This window comes from Miniopterus schreibersii (genome assembly GCF_964146895.1).
Source record: "Miniopterus schreibersii genome assembly, chromosome: 12".
Lineage (NCBI taxonomy): Eukaryota > Metazoa > Chordata > Mammalia > Chiroptera > Miniopteridae > Miniopterus > Miniopterus schreibersii.
Window position 1 is genome coordinate 13,486,962 of NC_138112.1, and position 27,695 is coordinate 13,514,656.

General features: G+C 36.4%; 1 protein-coding gene across 6 annotated transcripts in view; it reads right to left on the reverse strand.

The window, feature by feature from the left end:
• Positions 1 to 27,695, reverse strand: part of GRIA4 (glutamate ionotropic receptor AMPA type subunit 4) — a 327,443-nt gene that overhangs the window by 71,960 nt on the left and 227,788 nt on the right. For all 6 annotated transcript variants that reach the window (XM_081155169.1, XM_081155171.1, XM_081155170.1 and 3 more), the window contains exons 5-7: positions 26,904 to 27,088; positions 8,510 to 8,563; positions 74 to 232 (exon numbers count right to left, since the gene is read on the reverse strand). In XM_081155169.1, the coding sequence (XP_081011295.1) occupies positions 74 to 232; positions 8,510 to 8,563; positions 26,904 to 27,088 (398 nt within the window). The remainder of the gene's footprint in view (positions 1 to 73; positions 233 to 8,509; positions 8,564 to 26,903; positions 27,089 to 27,695) is intronic.

Genomic DNA, 27,695 nt, shown 5'->3' on the forward strand with positions numbered 1-27,695 from the left:
AAACTGCATCATGAACTTTCTACCTTAAATTTTAAAAGTACTAAACATACATAAGGTAAAAGAGAACAAATACCTTTGGAGGAGTCTCAGATCCTGGATACTCTCTCTGATCGAGTTTCTTCCAGCGATCCATTAGCTTGGTTACAATAGGTGTATTAAAATCTACCAACTGGAATCCTGTAACATTGGCTCCACCGTGTATAAACCTCTCAAGAGAAATATCCTTGAATCCCTATAAAAATCAATATGACAGTTTGTTAAGTTTAGTTCATTATTATACATTTCAGCTCTTCCATGGTAACATAAATTAATAAACAATATGTGTATATAACTAGATTTCTAATAAAGTAATGACTGGAAACAGGTGGAAGATCCAATCATGTCAATTTAGCTGTTAAATTCTGCCATTCAAAACCTAACACATGAGAAAAGTGTTTTCAGTTTGGTTTAACTCAACGTTTTTCTTAAATGCCTCTGAATGCTTGTTATGAAGCACATGGGGAGGGTGGATACAGGAGATGAATCTGACATCATCGAAAAGTCTCCTGTTGAGGACACTGTTCCCCTCTGGGACAGATATGTAGAAATGTGTCTTACGTGAAGATAATATCAAGGTATCAAGGTATGAGTCTTTGATGGGTTATACCTTTTTAGGGGTTCAGTTTAATTACAAAGTGGTCTAAAAGCAGACAGAGCTGGTAATTTGAGCCAGGGAGGGTAAAAGCTTTGATTACATCAGTCACTACAATCCTTATAATCCTGGGAGATTGTAGTGGAAGAGAAGAGAGCAAGATATAGGCCATTCATGGACTCCTGTGTGGTAAGAAGAAAGATGGTGCCCACCAGGTGGAGTGAGGATGCTGGGAGGGAAGGCTGTCATCTCTTTTGGTCCAGGGTAGTTAATCGAATTGCAATAATGCTGAAAAGTTATTTTCTTTCTATTTCTTTGTCTATCTATCTGTCTATCAATCATATCTATCTATCTATCATCTATCTATTTATATCTATCATCTATTATCTATCATCTATCTATTATAATCTATCTATCATCTATCATCAGTCATCATCTATCTAATTTGTTTTGTATCTGTTCCTCCTTTCCCCCCATTAGGTATTTAAAATGCCTTACAAAAATACATACTCAATACAAAGTGTAAAACAAAAAATCAGAAGGAGAGGGCAAAAAGCTTATTAGGGGAGTGAATTAATAAAACCAAAGATATTAGCTCAGGGAAAAGTAAACAACACGCACACACAGGTACATGGTTTGTACGTCTGTGTTTGCATTTTTTTGTTTCTCTTAGATGCAGTAAACTTTCTTTTGAAAACGTGAATTTGATTAGATTGTCACAGGAACTAAGAGAAAGTGCCTTGTCTATTTTATTTTTTTTGTGGAAGTAAAATATGCAGCAGTGTCCTTGCAGTTACGCTAGGAATCAGCTCAGGAATCAGGGGTAAGAGGAAGGCCTGGTGTTGCCTATCCAACTGACGGCCTCTCGGCCCTGCTTTTGGAAACTCTTGTGTGTTTTTTTAAAACACAGAAGGTTGTCTTACTAGCCAAATCATGCACATCGCTGTTCAGCTACCTAAAAGGAAACAGATCCGTCTACTGGCAACTCAGCAAAGTTGTTATGGAAAACCCCAGGAGTGTGTATTAATAGCTAATATTGATGCTGGACTTATGATGTTATCAGGCACTTTGTGTGGCACATTGCACAGATTATCTAGTTTAGCTCTCATAACAAGGTTACGAAGTAGATCTTACTATGAGCATCTTATGAAAAAGGAAAACTGAGGCTCAGTGGGTTGCAGCAGAACTATTCAAGTTCACCCAGCAATTATGTATTAGAGCCAAGATGACTCTTGAGTTTGCCTTTTTAATTCCATGCCCCTGTGTATTCTTATACAAATACGTGTGTGTGTGTGTGTGTGTGTGTTTTAATTTTGGTGTTTATCATAATGTCCCTAGGAGAGACAGGGTAATAATACTGTAGAAAACAACCTAGGCTCTAAATCCCACCTCGGTAACTTTCCCACATGTACCATGATAATGCTAATGCTAATGTAGCGAGCACATCTGGTTTGAATTCAGTAAATAATAGCTATTATTAATTCATTTATTCAACAAGTATTTATTTATTTCAAGCTTATTATGTGCCAGCTAATTTGACAGCTCATCAGTAACATTCTCATTTCACCGGGAAAGGAACTAGACACCAGAAAGCAAATCTATGTTTTTGAAATGGGGGAAAATACTGTCCATCAATCTCTAGCTAGTAAGATGTCAGTTGAACATTTGTTTGTTTCTATGAGAATATAGGGCAGACCCACAGGCAAGCAAATAATTTCAGTTTTCTGAGAGCCACAGTGATTCAGTGATTGCATTAGTTGCTAATTGATGACATTTTTATTTTCTTTCAGCAGTGGCTACAATAGAAGGCCTGCCGGGCTTCCTTTCACAGCATATCCCTCAGCTGCAAGATGCACAGGCAAAGCTACCGCCTTCAGAAAAATCATCTGATGCAAAGTCTGGGAAATAATAGCCCACATTTCTCTGATTCCACCCTGCTGCTCTACTGAAGGTAAAGGGAAAAATACTGCCACATCTGCTTATAAACTCCCTCCAGTTATGACCTAAATGAATGGTGCCTGGCTAAGTTAATTTTAGTTACGTCTGTTTGAGTACAGGCAATATTTTTTCATTTTGTATATTTTAAAATAGTTTTATATAGGAAATTGATAGGATCTAGACTGTGAAGCAGTTTTGTTGGAAACAGTTATTTCAGTGGTCATTTAGGGTTCAGTTTTTACCCAGAGAATATTGTGGAACTTAAAGTTCTGGGTGACATTGTAATAAAATTGCAATTCTGCACTGGGGGAGGTTAAGTAACTAAGTAAACAATGCCCCCTGTGGCAGTGGGAGGAGAGGGGAGAGGTTTCCTATGTGTTGAAATGGGTTGTTCAACAAAACCTGCATGCCACAATGGTTAGTGACCTCCTACGGAAAGATCATCTTTCAACTTGGTTTTCCTTTTAATTTCCATTTACAGTCCATACATCCTTGGAGGGAAAAGGGGGAAAAGGAAATTAATAAATTATAGACCTTTAGATAATCTGATGGCCATTGATATAAACCTGTATATGTCCATCACATCATAGGTATTTAAAAAACGTTTATCCGTTAAGTTTTATCTAATGCAGAAAACATTCGTGCTGTTCCGCATTTCAGGCTCACAGGTTATCTGAATCATTGAGACAGCTCTGGCACAGGTAACAGAAGGAATGTCAAGTCGAATGAGAGAGATTCCCTCTTCACATCGCTTAAGCTTTAGGTTGCTCAGACACTGATTAAAGTATGCATTTTTGATGATCAACATGGATAGGTGGTGGAGTCGGACATGCTCAACGAAGGGAAGTGGAAAAATATAAGAAACACAAAGAAAAAAGTAAATAATGTCTCCAAGTTCAAGCATCTTAACCAAGGTCATTGCATTTGAGTAAAAATGTGTTAGACTGCAAATTTTGGGAACTGAGTTCTAGTCCCCATTCTGACACCACCCATTCATTTAAGCATTTCCTCTACCGCCCTCAAGGGGGATATGGCCTTACAAGGTTATCTATCCATTGTTGAAAACCGGGTATTGAAGTTTCCTACTATTATTTTACTGCTGACTTTTGATACTTGCTTTATGTATTTAGGTCCTCTGATGTTGGTTATATATTTATAAATGTTACAGTCTATTGATGAGTTGATGCCTTGACCATTATAAATGACCTTCTTTGTCTCGTTAGTTTTGGCTTAAAGCCAATTTTTCTTACATAAGTATAAATTCTCCTTCTTTCCTCAGTTTCCATTTGGATGAACTATCTTTTGCCCTCTCCTTCACTTTCAGTCTATGTGTGCCCTTAAATCTGAAATAGTCTTTTGTACGCAGCAGATAGTGGGGTCTTCTTTATTTTATCTATTCAGCCACTGTCTGTCTTTTAATTGCAGGATGTAATCCATGTTCAGCTAAAGTTATGGTAGGAATGGACTTACTTTTGACATTTTGTTAATATTTTTCTAGCTGATTCATAGGTCCTTTGTTCCTTTCTTCCTCTCTTGCTCTTTTCTTTTGTGATCTGATGATTTTGTGTACCAACGTTTTCATTCCTTTCACTTCATCTTTTGTGTTTCTACTATAGGTTTTTGCTTTGTGGTTACCATGAGGCTTACATAAAACATCCTTAGTTATAACGGTTTAATTTAAGCTTATAACAACTAAACTTTCAACACATACAAAAACTCTACAATTTTAAACATTCCCTCCTACATTTTATGTTTTTGATATTACAGTTTACATCTTTTTATATTATGTATCCATCTAGAAATTATTATAGTTATACTTCTTTTTAATGCTTTTGTCTTGTAACCTTTATATTAGAATTAGAAGTGATATACCCACCACCATTACAATATTGGAGTATTCTGAATTTGTCTATATATTTACCTTTACCACTGGGCTTTAAGCTTTCATGTTTTCATGCTAGTAATTTGTGTCCTTCAATTTCAGCTTGAAACATAAACATTTTTTGTAAGGCCACACATAGTGATCAACTCTTAGAAGCTTTTGTTAATTGGGAAAACTCTTTATCTCTCCTTCAGTTCTGAATGATAACTCTGTCTGGTAAAGTATTTTTGGTTGGCAGTTTTTTTTCTATTAACACTTTGAATATATCACACCACTTTCTTCTTGCTTGTAAAATTTCTGCTGAAAAATACACTGATAGTCTTGTGGTGGTTCCTTTGTACACAACAAGTTACTTTACTCTTGCTTATTTTAAGATTCTTTGTTTTTAATTTTATTTAATTATAATGGGTCTCAGTGTGTGTCTCTTTAGATTCAGCTTATTTGGTATTTTTTGGTCTTCCAGGATCTGGAAGTGTGTTTCTTTACCTGGCTTAGGAAAATTTTTAGTTGTTATTTCTTTAAGCAGGCTTTCAGCCCCTTTATTTCTCTCTCTTTCTTCTGAGACCTCTATAATGTATATAGTAATCAATTTAATGGTATATCATAAGTCCCTTAACTATCTTCAGTCTTTTTCATTCTGTTTTCTTTTTGCTTGTCTAGTTGGATTCCACTGGCCTGACTTCAAAGTAGTTGCTCTTTTCTTTCCCTTAATCTAGTCTGCTGTTGAATCCTATATTGAATTTTGCTGTTTAGTTATTGTATTCATCAGCTTTGTGATTTCTGTTTGGTACCTTTTTATATTTTCAGTTTCTTTGTTGAAATCCTCATTTTGTTTTTGTGTTGCTTTCCTGACCTCAGGAAGCATCTTTATAACTGTTTTTTTTTTGTTTTTTTTTTAAACTCCCTTCTGGATAAACCAGTGCAGACTAAACTCCTGGTTGTCTCTCAAACCTGTGTGTTTGCTCAAGCTGCCTTCTTTGAGCACCTAGATGCAGGTGATTATAAGCTTGACCCTCAGGCAGCAGCTTGTAAAGTATGCAGTCAAACTCATTTAAGGAAAGATTGGAAAGAAGATATTTTGCCTGTTTCCTCTACACCGAGCCCTTGGGGGGTAGCCTTGGCAAGTAGTCTTGTGCACTACCTGTCATTGAGAACTGCTTTGTTGTTGCTACAGTCCTGTGGGACTTGTGAATGCAAGCTCAGTTAGCTATCAGATTCAGTTGTCCCTTGGGCAGCCTAAGCAGAAGGTGGGGGTACCAGGCATGTGCACAGTCTCCTTATAGAGATATCCTGACAACCTGGTTTTAGAGTTAGAGAAAGCTAGAGGAAGGAAAGGGGCATAAATGCTCACCAGCTCCCCTGGACTCCATGTAGGATCACAGCCAGCCCCTACATGTGTGAAGCTAGACCCTTGAAGATGGACTCTCAGGCAGCAGGTTGCAAAGTAGAGTCAATTCTCCTCCAGGAAAAGGCTGGGAGCTGGACGTTTTTGCTTTCTCCCTCTGTGCTAAGGCCAGTTGCCATAGTCACACTGAGTACTCATGTGCCCATTTAGAATGCCTTCTTTTTCTATAGTCCTGTGGGTCTTGTGGATGCATGTCCCATTGGCTTTCAGAGGTATATATTTTGTTTGGGATCTGTCTCTTGAGTGGCAGGCGTGCTAAATTTGTGGTCCAAATCCTTGCTCTTCATAGAGAAGCTGGGAGTTGGGGATTCCCTCTCAACTGTATGACACTGGGCCAGGGATAGTGTTTACAGAGAGAATGTGTCTCAGCCTTTTCTACCCATTTTGATGTGGGTACTTTCTTAGTTGCCTGATGTGTAGGAGTCACTCAGCTACTTTCTGGATTTCTCTCAGAGGAACTGCTCCATGTGAGCATCTGTGGGATGAAGGACATTCAGGAGCTTCCTGTGTCTCCATCTTGATTTCTCCAGCTAACTCAGTCTTGATGAGTTGGTTAAGTAACAGCCCCATTAATTGAACATTATAATTGTAAGTTATAAATGGAATTGTTTTCTTAACTTCACTTTCAGAATGTTTGTTGCTAGTGTATAGAAATACATGCTTTTTGTATATTGACATTATATTTTGCAACCCTGATAAATCCATTTATTAGTTCTCATAGTTTTGTTTTTATTAGATTTCTTAGGATTTTCTACATATAAAACCTTCTTTCTCAATCTGGATGTCTTATATTTATTTTTCTTGCCTAATATCCCTTGCTTGAACCTTCAAAACAACAATCAATAAAAATGATGAGAGAGATCTTAGGGGAAAATAACTCAGTCTTTCAATATTAAGTATAATATTAATACAATCTTTCTTTTATCTTTCTTTTGGTCCTGAATTGACTTCACATTTAGGAATCCTATGCACATAGTTCTCAAGAAATAGCTTTTGATTGGCCCAATGAAACAAAAATCTCTCTGGTTTTGAAAGTCATTTTTTTAGGTATAACTAATAAGTCAATAGAATCTATATTTATAAACTATATTATAATGTAGATATGCATGAATTACTGGCTTAGTCATGTGTTATAATAATATCAACTACACATGGTAAAAGCTCGGTTATCTTTAGTGAGAATGATGGTTATATTTCCCAATACAAGCAAAATCTTTTTCTACTTCATATGTTGTTAGTTAGTCATTACACAGATAACATAAATATGCTACCATCTACTAGGGCTGTTTAAGATAGGTTGTGATTCCCATTAGATGTTATCACTACTAATTCTTCCCATTATGTACTGGTTTGTCAATGTCAGAAATTCATTTCTGGCATGACAATGTATAACACGTCAACTTTCTTTTTTAAAATTCCATTGTTTGGAAAGAAAACATGTCAAAGCCCTCTATTTGATAGAATCTCCTTGTATAATGTAATTGTGAATGCAAACATTTCATAAACATAAGATTTTTTTTGTCTTACAGTGATTAATACTAGAATATACTAGTTTTAAGATTTATATATATTTGAATTTTTATAAAATATATTAGAACATCCAAACTATGGGCAAGCCTTCTAAAAATAATGGAAAACATAAGTCAAAATTTCTCAGTATTTTCATAACCCTTTAAGTAGCATAATTATACTTTATTCAAGAAACACAATACAATAGTTTACAGTCTATTGCTGCATTTTAATATCTCAACTCCATAGTGAAACTCAGTTCACTAAAGACTGAAAATTCCTGTCTCAATAGGTGATGAAGACAGTGGATACATCTCAATCTCTATGCAGCCTTTATTTCTTTTCCTCCTTCAAGGACAAGATCCTCACCAAAGAAATATGTGGTGGGAAAAAGAGAAAATGAAGAAAACATTCTGAATTTCTCTAAGATATACCACTTTTGAGATCAAGCCCTGGGGCAGATGGTACTCTAATAAAGCAATGACTATGGCTCTGTGCATGGCTAGTTTAGCCCTTACACGGCAGTTAACAAGAAATACCTAGTGAGCCTTGCCAAGAATTTAAGAGGTCTTGCCTTAGGCCTTTAAGAATTTTATACTGATGCATGTGTCTAGTTCAATAACCAACTCTATTTAACATGTGAAAAGCTGACATAATTTTTAAAAATTTGAATTACAATAAAAAACTTAAATAGCCATTTCAATCTTATTTTTCTTAAAATTAGAGAACATGGGTCACCAGTTTCCATCATTCTTGTAATATCCTTAAGTATTGGCAATCTTTATTCATAAAATGGCACATTTATCATTTATGCAGAGAAAAGGCCATTATTTAATTTACCAAATGATATCATAGTAAAGCAAATATTGTAATTAGCTTTAAAGGTCATTTTGGCAGATATCAAGCTAATGTACACAAATATATTGAATTCTACATTAGAAATATAATGACCATTGGAATAAAAATATTATCCTATGTTGTACAAAGTTTAGTAAGTAATATAGTAAGAATTCTTCAACTGGTAAGAATGGTTAGTAAGTAATGTAGTATAATCATTTATTGGAATGTTATTTTAAGGCACAGTTGAAATGATCTGGAATGCTTAAGAAATTCTTATGAAAAATAAAAAATAAAGAGTTCTTACCAAGTTTGCGATGATATAATGGTAGCCTTTAACATGCTTTCCAACACTCACAATCTGTGAAGATATAAGGAAATAAGAGAAACCAGTTTAACTTTACTGAGTGATTATATTTTTAAAAAGTAGAATTTTAACTTTTTTAGCATACTTCCTTGTATAAGTTGATGAGAAAATGATTTCATTTTCCTTATAAAAGTGAATTGTTTAAATTAAAAGAAATTCATTAGCCACATTAAAAATTAAGAGGTTAAAGTAAAAAAAAACACAAAAAACCCCACAACACTAATTTCAATCACACTGTAAATATAAATGAACAATTATTTCATTATACCTTGTTCAAAAATACTACTGTGCCATAATCCCCTCAAAGAGAATGATAGTATTATAAAACAAATCAATAGTTTACATATATTTCTATACAAATATGTATTAACATAAGAAGCTTAAAATGATTTTATTCCAAAAAATTTAGATGTACTTAATTTATTAATAATTTATAGAAATACATGAAAGACTATTAGGTGTCTTCAACTGGTAAGAATGATTTTCTATGAGTAGACTGGATTATTGTTGTGAGCAGCAAGTAGTATTTTTCAAGGCCCGCCTCTGTTTTTAAGACACCTCGAATACCACAGAACACGAAGTTAATTCTCCCCTGCATGTGGACCTAGCAATATTTTATTATAATAAAGAAAACAGGGGAAGACATCATCAAGACACTTTCTGCTAGATTCATAGTTTTTCCCCAAGAATGTTTTTTAGGAAGTTTTAGGAAATTAGAAACCCAGAAATTCTACTTAAGAAAAAGAAATAATAAGATTTAAAAAATGTACAACTGTATTTCTGCACTAAAAATTAAAACTCTTATTTTAAAACTGAAAAATTCCTTCAATGAGAAAAAAGCAAATGACAGTTAATAATGAGCAGCTTTGTCACCTCATTGTTGCTCTCAAATATAACAACACAATATAAGATTTTCATGTACTTTCATCATCAAAGAAAAAATTACATTGTTTTTAGCATTTTAATATCCTCTAAAAGTGTTTCTTTGTAAATTAGTGACTTGTGTATGAAATACAGGAAACCCTATTTAAATTCAGGACTTATGAATTGTGCTGGGAAGCAGTTCTGCATACACAGCTGTTGATGAAATGGAATCACTACTCATCTTGTCTTTCTTTTCATTACATCTAAGATCTTCTCTTTATCTTTAGTGCCTGTATTCTGTATTTTCACTAATTGTTGTTTATATTGTTCAGGATTTGTTGTGCTTCCTGACTATGAGGATTGCCCTTCAACAATTCTCAACCAATATCCCTTAAAAATACCTTCAAAGATGTTTTTGTGTTTGCTTCTAACAGATACTGCAATGTTGATATTATGGTCCTAGGGCCACTTTCATAATGATTTACTCATTTCCAGATTCCCAGATCACAGTGTGTGCATAAATTCAAAATGCAATCTGTCTATAGAAGGCTGTGATGATGAATGCTCATAGAAGGTATCTCCCTCACCACACTAAGCCCAGGCCAAGACAGAAAACACTTAGTTGACTCCTTGTACAGGTATCAGATTTTTTTCTATTGTTTTACTGGAGTGTTGCCCTTCAATAGTCTGGCTTATAATGAGATCTAAGGTATCATTTATTGCCTTGACCGAGTCCATAGTTCCTGTTCTTGGGTAAGCATTAAATTTCCAATCAAGCTACCCAATTTGGCAACTTCCTTTGCTGCAGTCTCCCTCCTTCCTTCCTTCCTTCCTTCCTTCCTTCCTTCCTTCCTTCCTTCCTTCCTTCCTTCCTTCCTTCCTTCCTTCCTTCCTCCCTCCCTCCCTCCCTTTCTTCCTTTCTTTTAATGCTTTTATTGATTTTTAGAGAGAAGAAGAAAGACAGAGAGGAAGAAACATTGATGAGAGAGAAACATCTATCAGCTGCCTCCTGCACGCCCCCTACTGGGGATCCAGACCGCAACCTGTGAATGTGCCCTGACTGGGAATCCAACCTGTGACCTCTTGACACATGGGACAATGCTGCCAACTGAACCACACTGGCTGGGCGGTGCAGTCAACTTTTATTCTTGACCCCTGAAGGTTTTCTTTACTTTCTTGGAACACTCAGCTACGCATTTGTAATGATTTACATAGCTTTTTTACATGTTTTATATTGCCAGATTTATCTTGTCCACAATTTATCTAAAATAAATTTCCCTTGACAATCTCACCATGAAGATGAAGACAAGCAATAAATAGATGAGATTATAAAGAAAGTTCAGTAAAGAAACAGCTTAATTAGTTATCATCATGGGTAACCCAAACCTGAGTGATTTATCATGGGATGAGTAGCCCAAAGCTCTTTTATTTTTGGGGCATCTTAGCTACAGCTTGTGCAAAAGACTATCAAGGAACACGATGGTTGGTACTCAGTTGGGAAACTGCATACTATTATTCAGTTTACTAGAGATTCTTACTGTTTGACCTCAGCAAGGATCGTTGCCACTGAGCAATCCATTATTTATCTCTTACTGATCTTACTGATTCATCATAATTTTCTGTTTTGTGGCTATGGAATTGAAGCCCCCGTACTCATTCTGACTCTTCTCTCTCAACACCCGCAGCTCGTGATTTTTGTGTGGCCTCAGTCAATAACCTCTACTTTCTTTTAAATTCATTTTAAAATGTAACACTTATAAAACTTAAAAAGATGTGAAACCAGTGGAAATTCTGCACTGGGTATCTTTGTAAAGAAATCATTGTCAGTTCTAGATTGCCTGGCAAAGAACTATAATAAATTAGAGGTTATGTAATACATTTTCAAGGGGTGAGGACTTATAGAAACCACAAAGAACTAAAGTGACAAGAATCCTGGCAGCAAAGGCCTTGCAGAGCTTGATATGCATCAACATTCTGGGAAATGAGGGCCTCAGGGAGCAGTGATCTGCAGATTTATTTACCTGGCTGGTGATGTTAGAAAGAATACCATTTCTGCTGAGCCAGATCCTGGCTGGGGAAAAACAAATGTCCTGCATACATTGTGGCAAAGGCTTCATTGCTTTGAACACTCACTACCCTGACCTGGGGAAGCCATTGTTTAAGGCAAGATACTTGGTCTTTCTGCTAAGTATCCACCACTTGATGGAAGTTTCTTTGAGAAAAAAAATCCAATTTATACTGTACAGTAAAGAATCTTATACCTAGAGTGTCATTTATTTAATTAAAGAAATATGATTGTGTAAAAGTGACAACGTCATGGGTGTTGTTTCACATCTTTCATCATCTCAACTACAGAGAAGACTATCTCATGTAAAAGAAAAACACCTGAGTGACTTGAATTTGGATGTAGACCAAACCTTGTGTCTCTGTACATCTAATGCTTTTCTTTACAGAGAGGAAAGAAACAGCTTGAGGTGAATATAAAATAGCACTACCTTCACTCGAATGTTTTGACCGAGTTGTCAGGGAAAACAACGCCTAGGGTAAGGGCTTGGTTGCAGTAATTAATGATGGCCTATCACAAGGACAGAAAAATGTAGGAGTAGGAAATATGCATTTTTATTCTGTATCTTTTTAAAAGAAACAGTATGAAACTAGACAAAGAATAATGATGGAGTGTCTATAGTAGAGTTCTAAAGGATGAATTAGGAAAGATATACAAGTTACACTGATCACACTTTCAAAGGAACCCATCTTTACAAGAATAAGACACTTAGAAAACATGATTGATTCCTTTAATTACTTGTTCTTGTTTGTTTTTTAGGAAATGAACCGTTGTTTAGAAATAGCTGTTGTGTTGGTCAAATGAATCAGTTCTAAAATCAATTGATATGTATATCAATAAGGTAAATGCCAGATGGCATCACCGCAATTGTTTTATTAACAAATTATGGCATAATCAATTTTTATGAATGGGACTGGGACTTTTAAATTTTTATTTATGTATTAAAATTAGAGGAAAATGAATCCAGGACATTTTCCGTCTTGACTCCACCTTTAAACAAAGGTAGTTCAATCAATGTCCCTTATGTACAAGTTTAGGGTTACAGGATTCAAGGATTATAAAGATAAGTCAGTGCTGCTGTTACAAGGATGGTTATTATGACTGCAGTCCAAAGCAGAGTAAAGGAAGTGGCGTGGGCTTCAAGGAGAGGTGGTATCATTTGATTGAGAGAACAAGGTAGTTTTTAAGAGAGAATAGAGCCTACTAAACATCGATTGGATAAATAAGGAAGTTAATGAGAATATAAATGTCAAGAACACTAAGATCAATTTGAGACTTGAAAATGAATCAAGTTTGGTCTTCAATCCAGATTTTATGTTAATCCTTTATGTATCATTGGTTCATGCAGCACTCAGGGGTCTTTTGAGATAAGAGCTCATATATATTACCTGAAATTATTATTATGAAGTTGTGATTGTTATATTGAGCCCCATCTTCAAGCTAAAGACCTGCAATGGCACACTTGAGTGTGAATAGGAATGATTTTAGTTTCCCTCTTAACTAGATTTTATAAATCAGCTGGAAATTCCTCTCCCAGTTATCAAGTTCCAGAGAATTCAACGACATGGAGCAAAAGCACAACCTAGCTGGTGGTGTTAGAGACATGACCCCTTGTAAATGTTGGGCATTTATTGTAATGAGGGCAGTCACTCTCAGCAGTCATTTCTTCTCCAGAAATGTCAAGCTCCTGAATGTCCCTCGAATGCTGATTTTAAAGATGCTTCCAAATATTTTGTTATAGATAAACACCAAAGCGTTTGTTTAGTTAGTTTTCTTCAGTTCTATAAAAAGAAAAACAGAAGGCAGGGAACTTTTGCAAACAAGCTGCGGAGTTAAACTACAATCTTGTAAGATAACAGAAGGACCTTTAGTTTGGCGCGTACGATGCACAGATGGGGAGAGGAAGATAGAGCCCAGGCCAAACAGAACGAAGGCTGCTTTTTAGTGGGAGGAGAGATTTAGGGAGAAAACAGGGAATGAGAGCTCTCGTCAAACATTTTAAGAGAAAGAAGTACGCATGTGAACACACACGTGTGTGTGTGTGTGTATATATATGTATATATTTCATTTTCTTCTATACTTGGAGATGTTAGGAATTATAACAGCTTCTAATTAGGACAAACTCTTTTTTAGGGGACAGGGAGGGGAACAGTTGCCCATAAAGGGAATGGTTACCTCTGAAGGTGGTGATCTCTCTCATAGGAGGGTCCCAGCAGAAGCTGGCTCACGACCACTAAAAGATGTTGGGGTAGATTTCTTTGGGCTTGAGAACCATATACAGACTTAAAAGTGTTATGTCTGTCCTCAGTCACTGGAACAGACACTACTGGTGCCCCGCCCATGGTTTTCCTCTTACCAGGTCAATGCATACTTGCTCACGGCCTGGAACTGCCAGCACCTGAATTTTCTTGACTCTGGTCTTCTCTGGTCCTTAGAGCCCACTTTGCCCTTGGGGGTCGGCTGGGGTGGGGAGATCAGGTTAGAGTGCCACCTACAATGACTGACAGGAGCTGGTGCGTAGATATTCTAAGTCCCTTAGATACTCTAAGTGAGATGATGCTAACGTGTATTTTCTACACTAGCTCTAGTAATTAGTTTACCCTAATTTCACATGAGACTAAGCCCCTTTCATCCGCATAGTAATTTGCTGGATAAATGCACCTTTTATTGCCTGCATTTCTCCACTTCAAATGGGTTCTTCACCTAACAAACCGACTGATTACACATGAACCCTTGTCCGAAGGTCCACTTTTGGGGGAAACCAAAGCAAGACAGTCTCCAATGAAAAAGATGACCAACGTGGCAGTGGAATCTACAACGTAAAAAACACCTTTGGTGGCTGTCCCAGCCTTTTCATCTCCGTAGTGTAACACATCTGTTATATTCAGGGCCCCTAATCTCTATGTATAATCAGGAACTCCAGTTGCACAAAATACTTTTCTTTGGATATCTAAATTTGGTTTACAGTGTTTATTCTTTTATAGAGAGAAATAGGAATGAATCAATAACTTTACTTAATAAATTATTTATATTCCCGAAACATGATTTTCCCCTTCACACTGTCTTATATTCTTTAAGGACACCCATTTTTCGTATTGGTTCGCTTCAGCTTTGTTCCAAATGATAAAAAGATTCCTTCAGTTTCATGCTTTTAGATCGCAGATTGTAGGCAACTCTCCCGCACCGAGGGCCCTCCGAGCGCGATGACCTGACGAGGGCCCTGGAACTCGGGGTGCTGAGAAGCAGCGGTTCAATCCCCACTCCACGACAACTGCCGGCAGCGACCCAGCGCCCGTGTCCCTTCTCTCTCGCGGTTACGGCGGCTCAAGAATTCTGCATCCACAAAGCTAGAGTAATATCATACTTCTCATTACGCTAACTCTGACTCTCTCTCAGCACAGATCCATTCTGAGTTAATAGCATTTTAATGAAGTGATTTAAAGTATTTGCAGAGGCACAAAAGATTCTATGGGATTTGCAATTATTAATTTGAAATGCACAAAACAGCTTGAAAGAACCAATGAGCAGCATGCTCTTCTTTAATTAAAAAGACATTTTGTAAGAAACAATATAAAAATCATCCTAACGAGATATAGGTGGAGAGGTTAATTCTGTGCTTTCATTAACAAACATATTAAGTAAATATAAGCATTAAGTGATGAAGCTGGGACTCCAGCCCAGGTTTTTTGACTACAATTTTCATACATTTTTTTATTGCACACTGTTGCCTTCCTTAGGCCATAGCAATTCAAAAAATGACATATTTTGGACCAATATTAATCTAGCTTTCATAAGAGCAAAATGTATAAAACAGATACTTGTGAGTGTGACATTCTTTATCACATTAGATATTTGATGATGCCAAACATGTTTATGAGAATAACTAGATTTATCATGATGAAACAAAGACACAGTTCCTTTTCTTCAAATAATCTCTTGTCTGAACATATTGCTTATTTGAATAATAGCCTATATATGAGCTATTCCTAATTCCATTTTGCACTAGAAGGGGTCAGGGACACACAGATGGAGAATTACTAGGTAAAATGTAACACATCCAAGTCTAGCTCTGCAAATTCTTTACATGTCCGCAGTAAAGCTAATTAGCAGGAAGGCTTACGTGATTTGGATTCAGTTTTATACAGCTTGTACTTTACTAGGTATATATTTAAAATGACAGTTCAAGTACATATCCTAAATTTAATGCCAATCCAACTCAATAAAGTGATTTTATTTATGTGACATGCTCAAAGTGATCAATTAAAGGTTAAACTGTGTACAATATAGTTCAGTGATAAGTACATTTTAGGATGTTCTCTTTGAAAATGGAAACTCCATAAATGGTAGGATACGGAGTTAACTTTCTATTAATCGGAATATCTCATTGTTTGAGATGAACAAATATCTTGGGTTATAAAAACATTTTGAGGGGGCATATTTCTAGGCAAATAAAACATAACGAGGTGCCTGGAAAAAAAAAAAATGTTCTGTGGCCACTTGTGCAGGAACTACTAGGTTAAATAAGGTTTAAGAGGTTTCTTTGCTGTAGACATTTTGAAAGATTTTAACATGCTAAGTACACTCGCATCCCAAGAGCGAGATGCAGTGTGCAGTTCTGCAGAACAGTTTAAAAAGGTTGCTTAAGGTCATCCTTCCTATAGCATTTCTCTTCACTCACATCTTTCCTTGATTTTCACATACATTTCAAACTTCAGTTGTTTTAATGGCATTTCTTATTTCTCCCCAGTGCTGAGCATCTTTACCCACAGTAAGAACACAACCTAAACCATTTGAGGCATATTGGAGATAAGTTCTGTCCATAATTTTTGTGATAGCACCTCACTATCTTGCAGCCTCAGCCTACTAGCTTTTAGGTCATGAGTTTTTAAATCTGCATGTTTATAATTATATTTGACACATGAAATGGTGATTAATTAAATATGTCAGACATATGGCCGCAGAGTTAGCCTCTTTCCTTTCATTACAGTAGAATATTTCCTTAGCATTTAAATTTATGTGTTAGGTCCTGCTTCAGACAGTTTGGTACTGGAGGCCAGGCTCCTACGAAGTGGATTCAGAGAGAAAGGACAGACGTAAGCAGATATCCTATCTCAATACAGGAGTAAAAACCTTTCTGTGTAAACCCTTCACATTCGTTCAAATGATTAACCCACAAATCATTTTTAAAAACAAACGAAAGGTCATAACTGACAGAGAAAAGAAAGACAGAAAAAATATGCTTCCCCCTAATAAATGAGACTCTCTTATTTGGCATTGGTATGTAATGTTTGCATAGCAACTTCCCTGGGTAGGTCTTTTGCTGATATTTTCACATAGGGCAGTAGAAATTTAAAGAATATTATTCATAATGACTGACAATACTGCTAATATTATCAAAATTTTTTTGTTTTGTTTTTTAAACCCATCAGATCAGTTAAATTTCTTAAAATCTTAAAAAAATAATACAGACTATGAGTGCCTCAGTTAAGTGCATATCATGGTGTTTGGCAAAGGATACATTAAACTCAGTCAGTGTGATTCAACGGTTGAGCATCGACCTATGTTTCAGGAGATGTGGGTTCGATTCCCGATCAGGGAACATTCCCAATTGTGGGATTGATTCCCAGTAGGGGGAGGGCAGGAGGCAGCCAATCAATGACTCTCATCATTGATGTTTCTCTCTCTCTCTCCCTCTCTCTTCTCTCTGAAATCAATAAAGACATATATATATATTTTTAAAGTAGACATTAAATAAATGCACTTTGTAAATAATATCTTATTATTTATTTGTTTCTGGTGTGTCTCCCTCACTAAAACATAAGCTCCGTGGGACAGAAACTTCCACTGAGCTTACAACATTGTCTGGCCTATAATAAGCAATGAATAAATATTTGTTGCATGGATGTCAAATAAAGTCATACACTGTTATATATGACAAATAAAAAATAAAGTACTACGATTAAGAACATATGCTCATTTGTTACACTACTTAGCCACCAGGGTGTCCCCCTTCCAGTCCATTCTCTATTTATCATAATTATTTATTTTATTCTATTTTATTTTATTATTTTCTTTTATAGTTGTGCCATTCACTTCTTTTTTATTTTGGTGTACTAACAATTTCATGACACTGGTCCTTACATTTTTTCCATTATTTTGATAGTACAATAATGAAATCCAAGATCAGGCCCACAAGGCATAAATTTGTCTCTGGTGTCCCAACTTTTCCTTTTTTTTTTTTTTTTTAAATTTTTACTGTTAGAAGTATTACAGATGTCCCCTTTTTTTCTCCCATTGAACCCCTCCACTCAGCTCTTGTCCCCTCCCCAGTCCCTCACCACACTATTGTTTGTGTCCATGGGGTATACATATATGCATATAAGTTCTCTGGTTAACCCCCCCCCCCCACTCCTTCCCTCTGAGGTTCCTCAGTCTGTTCCGTGTTTCCATGCCTCTGGTCCTATTTTATTCATCATTTTATTGTGTTCATTAGATTCCACATATAAGTGAGATCATATGATGTTTTTCTTTCTCTGATTGGTTTATTTTGCTTAGCATATTATTCTCCAGGTCCGCCCATACTGTCCCAAAGGGTGTGAGATCCTTCTTCTTCACAGCTGCATAGTATTCCATGGTGTGAATGTCCCACAGTTTTTTTATCCACTCATCTACTGATGGGCACTTGGGCTGTTTCCAGATCTTAGCTATTGTACATTGTGCTGCTCTGAACATAGGGGGGCATAGATTCTTTCTGATTGGTGTATCGGGATTCTTTGGATATATTCCTAGAAGTGGGATCACTGGGTCAAATGGCACAAATCTGATCATGTTTAAAAGTACCCAGTGACATGTAAATGTTATGATGAATTTAAAAATACTAGGTAAGGCCTATGAGGCCCTTCCTAACCTGTCTTCAGTTTGCTTTCTCATTTCCCCTGCACTTCATACTCCAACCACCCCCACCTGCTTCCTTGCACATGTGGTTTCCTCCCAGAGCTCTGCTCTGAACATGCCTTGAATGTCCTTTCCCAGCTTTTCTTCCTGGGGATTCTGACTCATCTTTCAATAATTTGCTTTCATCTTAATTAACTTTTCCACATTATGCTGTATTATTTGTTTGTGTTTCCCTGTTTTCCTTCACATTTGAAATTCCTTCAAGGGATGCACTGAAATTGATTTAACTTCATATACAGTGCTTGAAAATTAGTAGATATTGTATAAATGTTGAATAAGTGAGCAAATGCATGAGCGTTGTATATTTTAATAAGAAAGGAAAATGAATAATGGGGTGGGCAAAGAAAGAAAATTTGTTTCTCTGCTTTACCGGCAAGATATTTACATTATTATATTATATTAGAATATTTGACTTTAAATTTATATTATAACAATCAGTAAAAATAAACACAAAACTAATTATAAAAATAATATATATATTCAATATATGTTCTGTGGTTTTATTTATTTTTTAAATATGTTTTTATTGATTTCAGAGCGAGGAAGGGAGAGAGAGAAACATCAGTGATGAGAGAGAGTCACTGATTGGCTGTTTGCTGTGCACCCCCTATTGGAGATCCAGCCCGAACCCTGGGCATGTGCCCTGCCCAGAAATCCAACTGTGACCTCGAGGTTCATGGGGCGACTCTCAACCACTAAGACACACTAGCTGGGCTGTTCTGTGGTTTTAAAGGAAGGACACAGGGCAAGTACAGAGACAACTTGAGCCTGAACTTTGGAAGAATGTAACAATCATGTGCTATATATGAACCTTAAAAAAATAGAAAATAAGCTTCCTATGTAAAATCTTGACTTTTCTTTCGTCAGTGATTATGTAAAACAGTTCTTCTTCTTCTTCTTCTTTTTTTGGTAAAACTGACGCCACTAAATTTCCTTCCACAATCTGATCTTAAACTTGGCCGCAGTTGTATATGAGCTCGGAGAAAATCCAGACACTCGGCAGGAAAGTCGTGTACAGTTACGTGGTTAATCTTAAAGAGAGGATTAGGAGTGAATTTGTTCCATTATCTTTCTAAAAAGGTACCTCACTTCATTTACTGACTGGTAGTACACTCAATTACTAAACTGTTTGATATAAATTCCCTGGAATTTATAAGGTGTAATTATATTTATAATGTTTACAAGACTCCCCAAAGCCTCCTCAAAGGCATTGTTGGATGTTCTGCTTCCTTTTTGTTAATCTCACTGCCTTTTAAACATTTAAAGGGTAGTTACAAAATTCTACTGAAATAAACTCTCAAGTTATCCTTTCTTCTATTTGATGAGGACAATTACTTACCTATCCTTAATCCATAGTAGATAAGTCTGTGCAGCCGATTTTTATTTAAAGGTAGAAAAATTAACTTATTTTATATATCTAAAAATATCAAGCAGATTTTCCTTTATCTTTTTGAAAGAAGCTGAGCTTTTGAGTGTTTGAGTCAACAACAATGACAACTATTCTAGTAAGTGTTCTTGCAGCATCAACTAAAACAAACTTCGTTGGACACAATTAAATCCTATAATTCACAATTCTAAAAGTACTTGCATTCAACAGCCATATTTCTCTTCTTCAAAAAAAAAACTCCTATAGTTTGCTTTCTTTACTTTTCCTCTTATTTTAGCATTTTTACTTTATAAGAAAATGAGGAATAGCTGCAACCACGGTATCAGTTGCTAAGAGACAATTAGAGAGGCCTTTGTAACTCCCACCGATTTCATTTGCACCAGCCTGACTGAGATCTGTGAAGGTGTTTCTGTTTTCTGTGAAAAAAACGAACCCGGTGCATCACAAAGGGACTTGCACATTCAAATCAGTTCAGCTAAAGAAGTAAAATACCCCTTTTAAGCCTAACCTCATGGCTTTTATGCTTCTCCTTACTTTGTTGCAGCTCCTGACCTAGCAAAGCTCTGTAGGCAAAGGTAGCTTTGTAACGTTGCAAAAGCAGCGAGCTCGGCCAGCACTGCAGTGCGGGAAACTGCTGATAAGATTTCTTTGCTGTAGTCATTTATTTGAGTGCCCGATTTGTTCCCGTTGTATCTCACTTCTTGTTACTTTAATACATGGAAATAAAACTCTTGCGCCTTTTTTCAGCCTATGCCACAAACTCTAGAAGACCTAAATTCCCAATCAGCTTTGGTGGGGGAGGTTCTGGTTAAGAAAGCTTCGCAGATGAGTGAGGCCCGGCCCCCTGAAGCCGCAGGCTCCTGGCTGCTCTGCTACAACACGTCCAGGAGTTTATCTCCTGCCTGTGTCTTCCCGCGAGGCGCACGCAGGCCTTCCTTTCTTCCACAATTATTCTTGATGCCCTGTCGTGTCACTGGGAATATATTGGTAAGTGACAAACACAGACCCTGCTTTGATGGGGATAAGATGTCAACAGCAAAGGCAGATTGCTAAACGAATGCAACACAAGCCACAGTTATTCCTGCTACCTCCAATCTTTACAGCTTCACCTTCACTCTCCACCCAATTTTGATCCCATCGAGCCCGCCTCCACTGTCTGAGCTTTCTTTCTTTTTTTTTTCTTTTTTTAAATATATATATCTTTATTGATTTCAGAGAGGAAAGGAAAGAAAGAGAGAGAGAGAAACATCAATGATGAGCGAGTCACTGATTGAGCCTGCAACTCGGGCATGTGCCCTGACCGGGAATCGAACCCCGATCGCCTGGATCCCAGGTCGAAGATCAACCGCTGAGCCACGCCCTCCCGGGCCACTGTCTGAGCTTTCTCAGGCCCCCTTGCCTTCGCCGTTTCTGTCAGGAATACCCCCACCCCTTTTCCATCCCTGGGAAAATACAGTGCATTTCCCATTTAAATGTCTTTTTCCCCCAGGATGCATTTCTGACTGTCCTGATTATACTTAGTCATCGCATCTTCTGGGTTCCTGGTACACTTGCTAATAATTCCATTTCTGACCCCATCACATTGTAATTATTCACATTTGTGAGTTCCCAGTGTGAGGACCATGCTTTTCTCATCTTGGTCCAGCCCTGTAGAGCCTGGAATGATGTCTGGCGCAGAGATAGAGGTCGAAGGAATCAATTAGGAGGCAGGGGCAGAACTGTCCTGTCTCCCGCGGTTGGCTCATTCCTGCCATCAGAGCGCGTGCTGACTCATCTTTCTCTAATTGATGCAAATAGCTGAAGCTGTTACCTCCTATGATCAGATCTCTCCTGTAATGCCCGCCCCTCCTAACTGAAGCCAGCCTTCCTCTTCTCGGGGTGCTTCTTTTTGTCTCTTATCTCTTAGGCTTTTTTTTGTTTGGTTTTAGTGTCAAAAAAAAAAAAAAAGAACTTATGGGCATTAGCCAGTGACTATCTGCTCTTTGCCTTCTAGATATTGAGTGGTTCAGGCTCTTTTCAATGCTTTATTCAGTGTCTAATATGCTTTGGGGAGTCTACACGGACCAGGTGGAGCTCTAGATTTAGTACAATTCCTTATGCTAGAGAATTCGGAAAATTCATAAATTCAGACTCCAGATAAACAGGCTTTTTCTATTAATCAGTATTGCCACATGTTTGGCAATTGGCCCCAAACCCTGTGCTAGCCCTGACACATCACTTGGCTGGTGCCAGACAAGGAGGCAGCCTTGGACTTAGAATTAGTTAACTGGGGCCCTGTCCACATTTTCCACCTATGTGCAAATGGAGACATTTCTGTTGGTGAGGAATTTTCCACTTTCTAATTGATTGTGCCCCCAAGGAAGGGTTATGGGCTTCCTTTGGTGATGCAATAAACCTCTGAGAGGTCAATCATGGCTTTTAGGCTTTTCTGATTAATTTGCAAACACTAGGGGAAGGTCACTGGGTTTGCTAATTAACTGAGATTCACATGGTGTCCAATGGAGCACTGAATTTCCCTTTCATACAGTGAAAGTGAAAATACCCCTGAAAGGGGCAGCAATTAAATCTGAGGTCTGTGTTACAGGCAGTTTGAGATATCTGAGCCAATTACAGAGCCATTTTCCTCCATTCTTTTGATAAACAGCTACTTCGTGCTCTAAGGTCACTTATTGCCACCTTCTCCTGATAACTGCTTTGTTCACTCAGGTTCCTTAGAAACAGCTATGGTGTGTCCCGGGGCCGGTACAGTTCCAGTCCTCTATCTACTGCCTTTGATATCATCATCTATCCAACAAGAACTGGCAGTCAGAGCAAAATTCCTGCGGCAATATGAGATTCTTCATTACTTGCTATGTACTATTTTTCTGAAGGAAAGAATATGTTTTAGAAGGATTTTTAGCAAATGCTTTTTGTTTAAACCACAGTTACCTAGATGAGTTACTAAGTAGAACAGAATATGTATGTTTCGCTCATCACTTTATCTCAGCAGAGCACAGTACCTGACCCAAAATGAGTATCTAGAAAAGGCCACTCGATTGAGGTTTTATTTTATGTTTCTTTTCAGTGTGTACCCCATGTGTAAAATTATATATTGCTTTGGGATCAGACACAATCATCAGGAAGCCTTCATTATTGACTTTCAGAGTGAGCAAGGCTTTTCAGGATCATCTCAGCCCAACGCTCCTTATTTAAAGTAAGACAGGAGAAGAATCATAAGTGTTAACTGATTCACTCGCTTTTAAAAAATAAACAATTAAAAAATTTCTAATCCATCACTCAAAAAGTAAAAACACTTATCTTTTTTTAAAAAAAAAAAATCATAATTTTGAGGCTATAATTGAATTGGCCAAAGAAAAAATAGAAGAGTACAAGCCATCCCCCTGTCTGCTGTGACCGCCGCATATTTCAGAGTCCGAGCTGAGTGTTGACGAGAGAAGCATTTCCCCGACAACAGGAACACAATAATCTAATTATGGGACCCTTAGATTTTTTCACGATGCAGTAAATGTGTGAGCAACCGTTAGCTTTAAGTGTTATTTTGCTCAAGTAATTTTTGATGCCAGAAAAATAAAGATGAAGTTTTTATTGCCTTTTTGCTACTGGGTTAAACATGTGAATCAAAGTCTGGTACTTCAACCTTTAATTTATAAAGTATTAGCGTCTCCAGGGACTTCTTTTTGAGTAATCAGTTCAAGATTTAAAATTGATAGATATATGTGAAAATAAAATGGTGTTTGAAAAGGCTCCCACTATAAGCCACTTATTTTGATATGAAAACTATTCATTTGCTTCCTTATATTAAGCTATTATGAGATATTCCATAAAACAATGGATGTATAGTGAGGTCAAGAAAACAAGGTGAAATGAATACTGTCATTGTCCAAATGATTATATTAATTTAAGTAAAAATTAAGATTCTTTCTATCTATAATTGATCATAAATTCAACAAATACTCAAAACTATTTTTAGTTGTAAGTTTCTTTTCAAAGTTCTTTTTCTTCCAATGAGTGGACCAAAATTGACCATTAGCTTTAGGAAGCCAAAAATAAAATTTGTTTTATTGGAGCCTGATGCAAATAAAATGACAAAAATCTAACATTGCAGTTGTGTTATGTTTCTATTGCTTTAAATAGCTCAATGAGAGATATTTACATACATTTTTCCATGATTTCCCCCTATGGTGTAATTTAAGATAGAAAAATCAATATACCTTAAACTACAATTCCAAATACTTGTTTTAAAGCTCATGTTTTGAAATGTTTGAATGAGAATATGGTTAATTGATATTTAAAAAAGTGATACATTTATACAAACTAATTAGTTCATAGTATAAAAATAATTAGGAACACATATAGAAGATGAAGTGTTTCTCTAACTGCAGTTGTCCATTAATATATTTTGAGAGAAAGTTGTGTGAGCTATTTACATTATGATTTTGAAAATTGATACAAATGGAATTGTCAAAAAAGTAACTGACAGCAGGCTACCACGGTATGAAGGTTGCCCATTTATCCAGAATTTACTGACACGCCTCCTTATCTTCATTGTATTAATTTCACCATCTTCTGAGAGAGAGCTACTTCTTTTAAAATGTTTTTTCTGATCGATATTACTTAGCATTTTACTTTTAAAAAAATGCTTTGTTAATTCTGTAAAGTTGTTTTCTAGTGTTGTCTCCATTTATTCAAGATGTTGAATCACAGAGGTATTGAAATGTCTGTACAAATTCCTGACAAATCTGGATTAGCTCTTGTGTTTAGATGAGCCAACGGTAAAACTAGAAACATTAAAAGTGATTTTGCTTAGAGGTACAAAGAATTAAAATATAGATAATAAAAAAAATCATTTGCAGAATCAGAAATAAGCTTTTCTTACAGAGAAATTTTATAGAACAATCAAGGGTACTTCATACTCTCACAATACCTTAGACTTTGTTATAATTTATGAGATTTATACCTGAGAGGCATTTTAAAGGAACGAAGGTCTATTACTAGTCTCATTATTACTATGCAGTCATGATAGAACAGAAACCTTTTTGTGTTCAGAAAGAAAAATAGAAATAGAAATAGAAAAGGTACACATTCAAGGTTTCTAAGTTCGGGGGATGTACTATACAGCAGGGTGAATATCATTAAGAATACCGTATTATAGACCTGAAAGCTGCTAAGAAAGGTGATCCTAATTGACCTTATCCACCCAAAGAAATGATAATTATGTGAAGTGATGGACCTGTTAACTAATCCTATTGCAGTAATCATTTCACAATATATTAGTGTATCCCATTGTCACATTGTACACCTTAAACGCTCACAATGTTATACACAATTCATATCTCAGTAAGGCTGGAAAAAAGAAAAAAGGTAATTTCTTTGAAATGACAAAGAAATTAAGATGTCCAGTTCCCTTAGCAAGAGCCTATTTAAGGCTTATTCAGAGTTAATCCAAATCACTCGTGTGCACCGATTTTTTTCTCAGAAACCAGCTAAGCCTCTGAAATGGGTCAGTGTGCTTTAGCCACTCAATTGCCGTCTCCAGACACGGTCTCTTAAGCCCAGGTGCTAAGTGGAGGGTCTTTCTGAGCCTTGCTCAAGCTCTGACAGGAACTTGGCAGTCCAGGCAGTTCTTAGAATTGACTGCTCTCTGGGATTCATGGGGAGTTATTTACAAAGCTTCAGCTGTTCAGGTCAAACGACTCAAACTCTCGACATGGGCGGGAGTGGAAGGGAGGAAGAATGGAACTTTGAGCTGAAGTGATGGTCTTGCTTAAGAAAGTAGGAAAGTTTTTTCTTGCATTCCCTAAATATACATTAAAAATTTCATATACCCTGAATAATTACAGCCTTAATAATTTTGGATTCTCTCAGGAATAAACTTGAGTAATGTACAGGTTTTATAATGAATATTTCCCAAGATAATGTAAACATATTTCTTCCATAAAGTGTTGCTTTTTACTTCTATAAAGGATAACAGAAAGTGAAAACACTGGCATTTCCTCTTGCTCTGGCTTCACCAGACCTTTAAAAGAAATGTCACATGCTTTTAAACTTTTAACTTTTACAAATTCTAATATAGTCGAGGAAGGAAACCTAAGGCATCTGGTTTAGTGCCCTTTGATAATAAGGAGAAACCTCTGAAACACATGTTGGTTTTGAATAGTTGCATATTTAAGTTATTTTTATAAATAAACCTGCTCATGGGAAAGCTTGCTACTACAAATCATATAATTATGTAGATAAACTCTATATAGCAAACTAACCCCAAAACATCACACCACAACATTGTCTGGTCAACCTAATATATTGTAGATGAATATGGGCAAACATTTCTAAAACCACTAGGTGGCGTTCATTCACTGTGATTTTGGCCAAATACAGACTTTCAAAGCTTTATCATGCTATGCAGGTTAGGGAGAAAGTAAATGTTATCCACTATTTGGTGTTACTTTCCTATCATTTAACACAATGACAAAGCTCTGTTTCATAGTTTCCTTCAAATCATATCAACAAATATTTATTGAAAGTTTTATTCAAGGATTCTTCCTTCGTATGGAGAGTTGAAAACCACCTTTCTTGTGGTGGTAATGTATTTACTTAACACATCTAGAAGAAAATATGCTACACACATTGTGCCACTTGATTTTATTTTATTTCACTGCTTAACTAATTCATGTTGCTATTTCTCATGTAGCTATTCTTTAAAGGTTAGAGAAAGCACACAGTCACAAACAGTACAGTTTTCAGATATTTTAGATGGCATTAATCTTCAAAGTTAATGTTTATGAAAATAGGAGGCCAAGAGATCTTGATGGTTCACAAAAGGTTCTTTCTATTGTACATCTTAAAAATGTATGAGAAATTCTCCTTGCACTGAGACCTAAGAACCAAAACGGTCTTTGATGATAGAAGGTTATGATTTAGTCTTGGGGATAATCCATAGAACGAAACTCCCTAACTCCACATTTCAAACTAAACTGTTGGAAAAAGATACTGATGGGTACAAGTAAATCAAAGGTCAGCTTTTTTAGTAGAAGGTCTAGGATAATAATATAAAATCCAGGACTTACCTGTTCTAATATGTTTTGAAGCCTCTCTATCTCACAGTCTATTACAAATTTCTTCTCTTGTCTTCTATCAAGTTCTTCTAGAAGTTGTCTATAGCTGACATCATTAAAATTTTCCACACATATAGCGCTGACATGCCAACCATTTTGTCCTGCCTTTTCCATAATAGCTTGAAGTATTGAATATCCTAGTGGGGAAAAAAATTCCAGATGGTTACTAAAAACACCCTTTTACTCCCCTTTAATAATGTAAGCAGGCACTAATTGTATATCAACATTTCTATGTTCCAAAATATACAATGGATGCTTAGAAATTTAAAAATCTGAGTGGTTATTTCCAAATCACTTTTTTTTTTTTTACTCAGGACAACAACATACTTTAAAATATTGCTTGAATAAGGTAGCAACATCCTACTTTGAGCAAGCTCTCAAAATCTCTCTATTGAAGATTATTACATTGCTCTGGACACATTTTTGATAAGATAAACCAAAAACCAAATACAGCACCACCTGTAGTCAATAACAATTTCATAAGTGCTTTTTGGTAATTTTACGCACTAGATAGAATTCATTTTAAACATGTTTTGACTCTCCCTTTGAGCAAGGTAGCAACGGCATTTTGTAGTTCAATTACAGAAGAGGAGATGTAAAAGGAACAATGTTACTGTAGACAGTCAGTTGGAGTGCTGGGGAGTCTTCCCCATTGGTCAAGATGGTCACAGAGGGAGGTTCTTACACTGAGCACAACAAAAGCTAGAAAGATGAATGGACAGGGCCCCGGGGCACCAAAAGCTA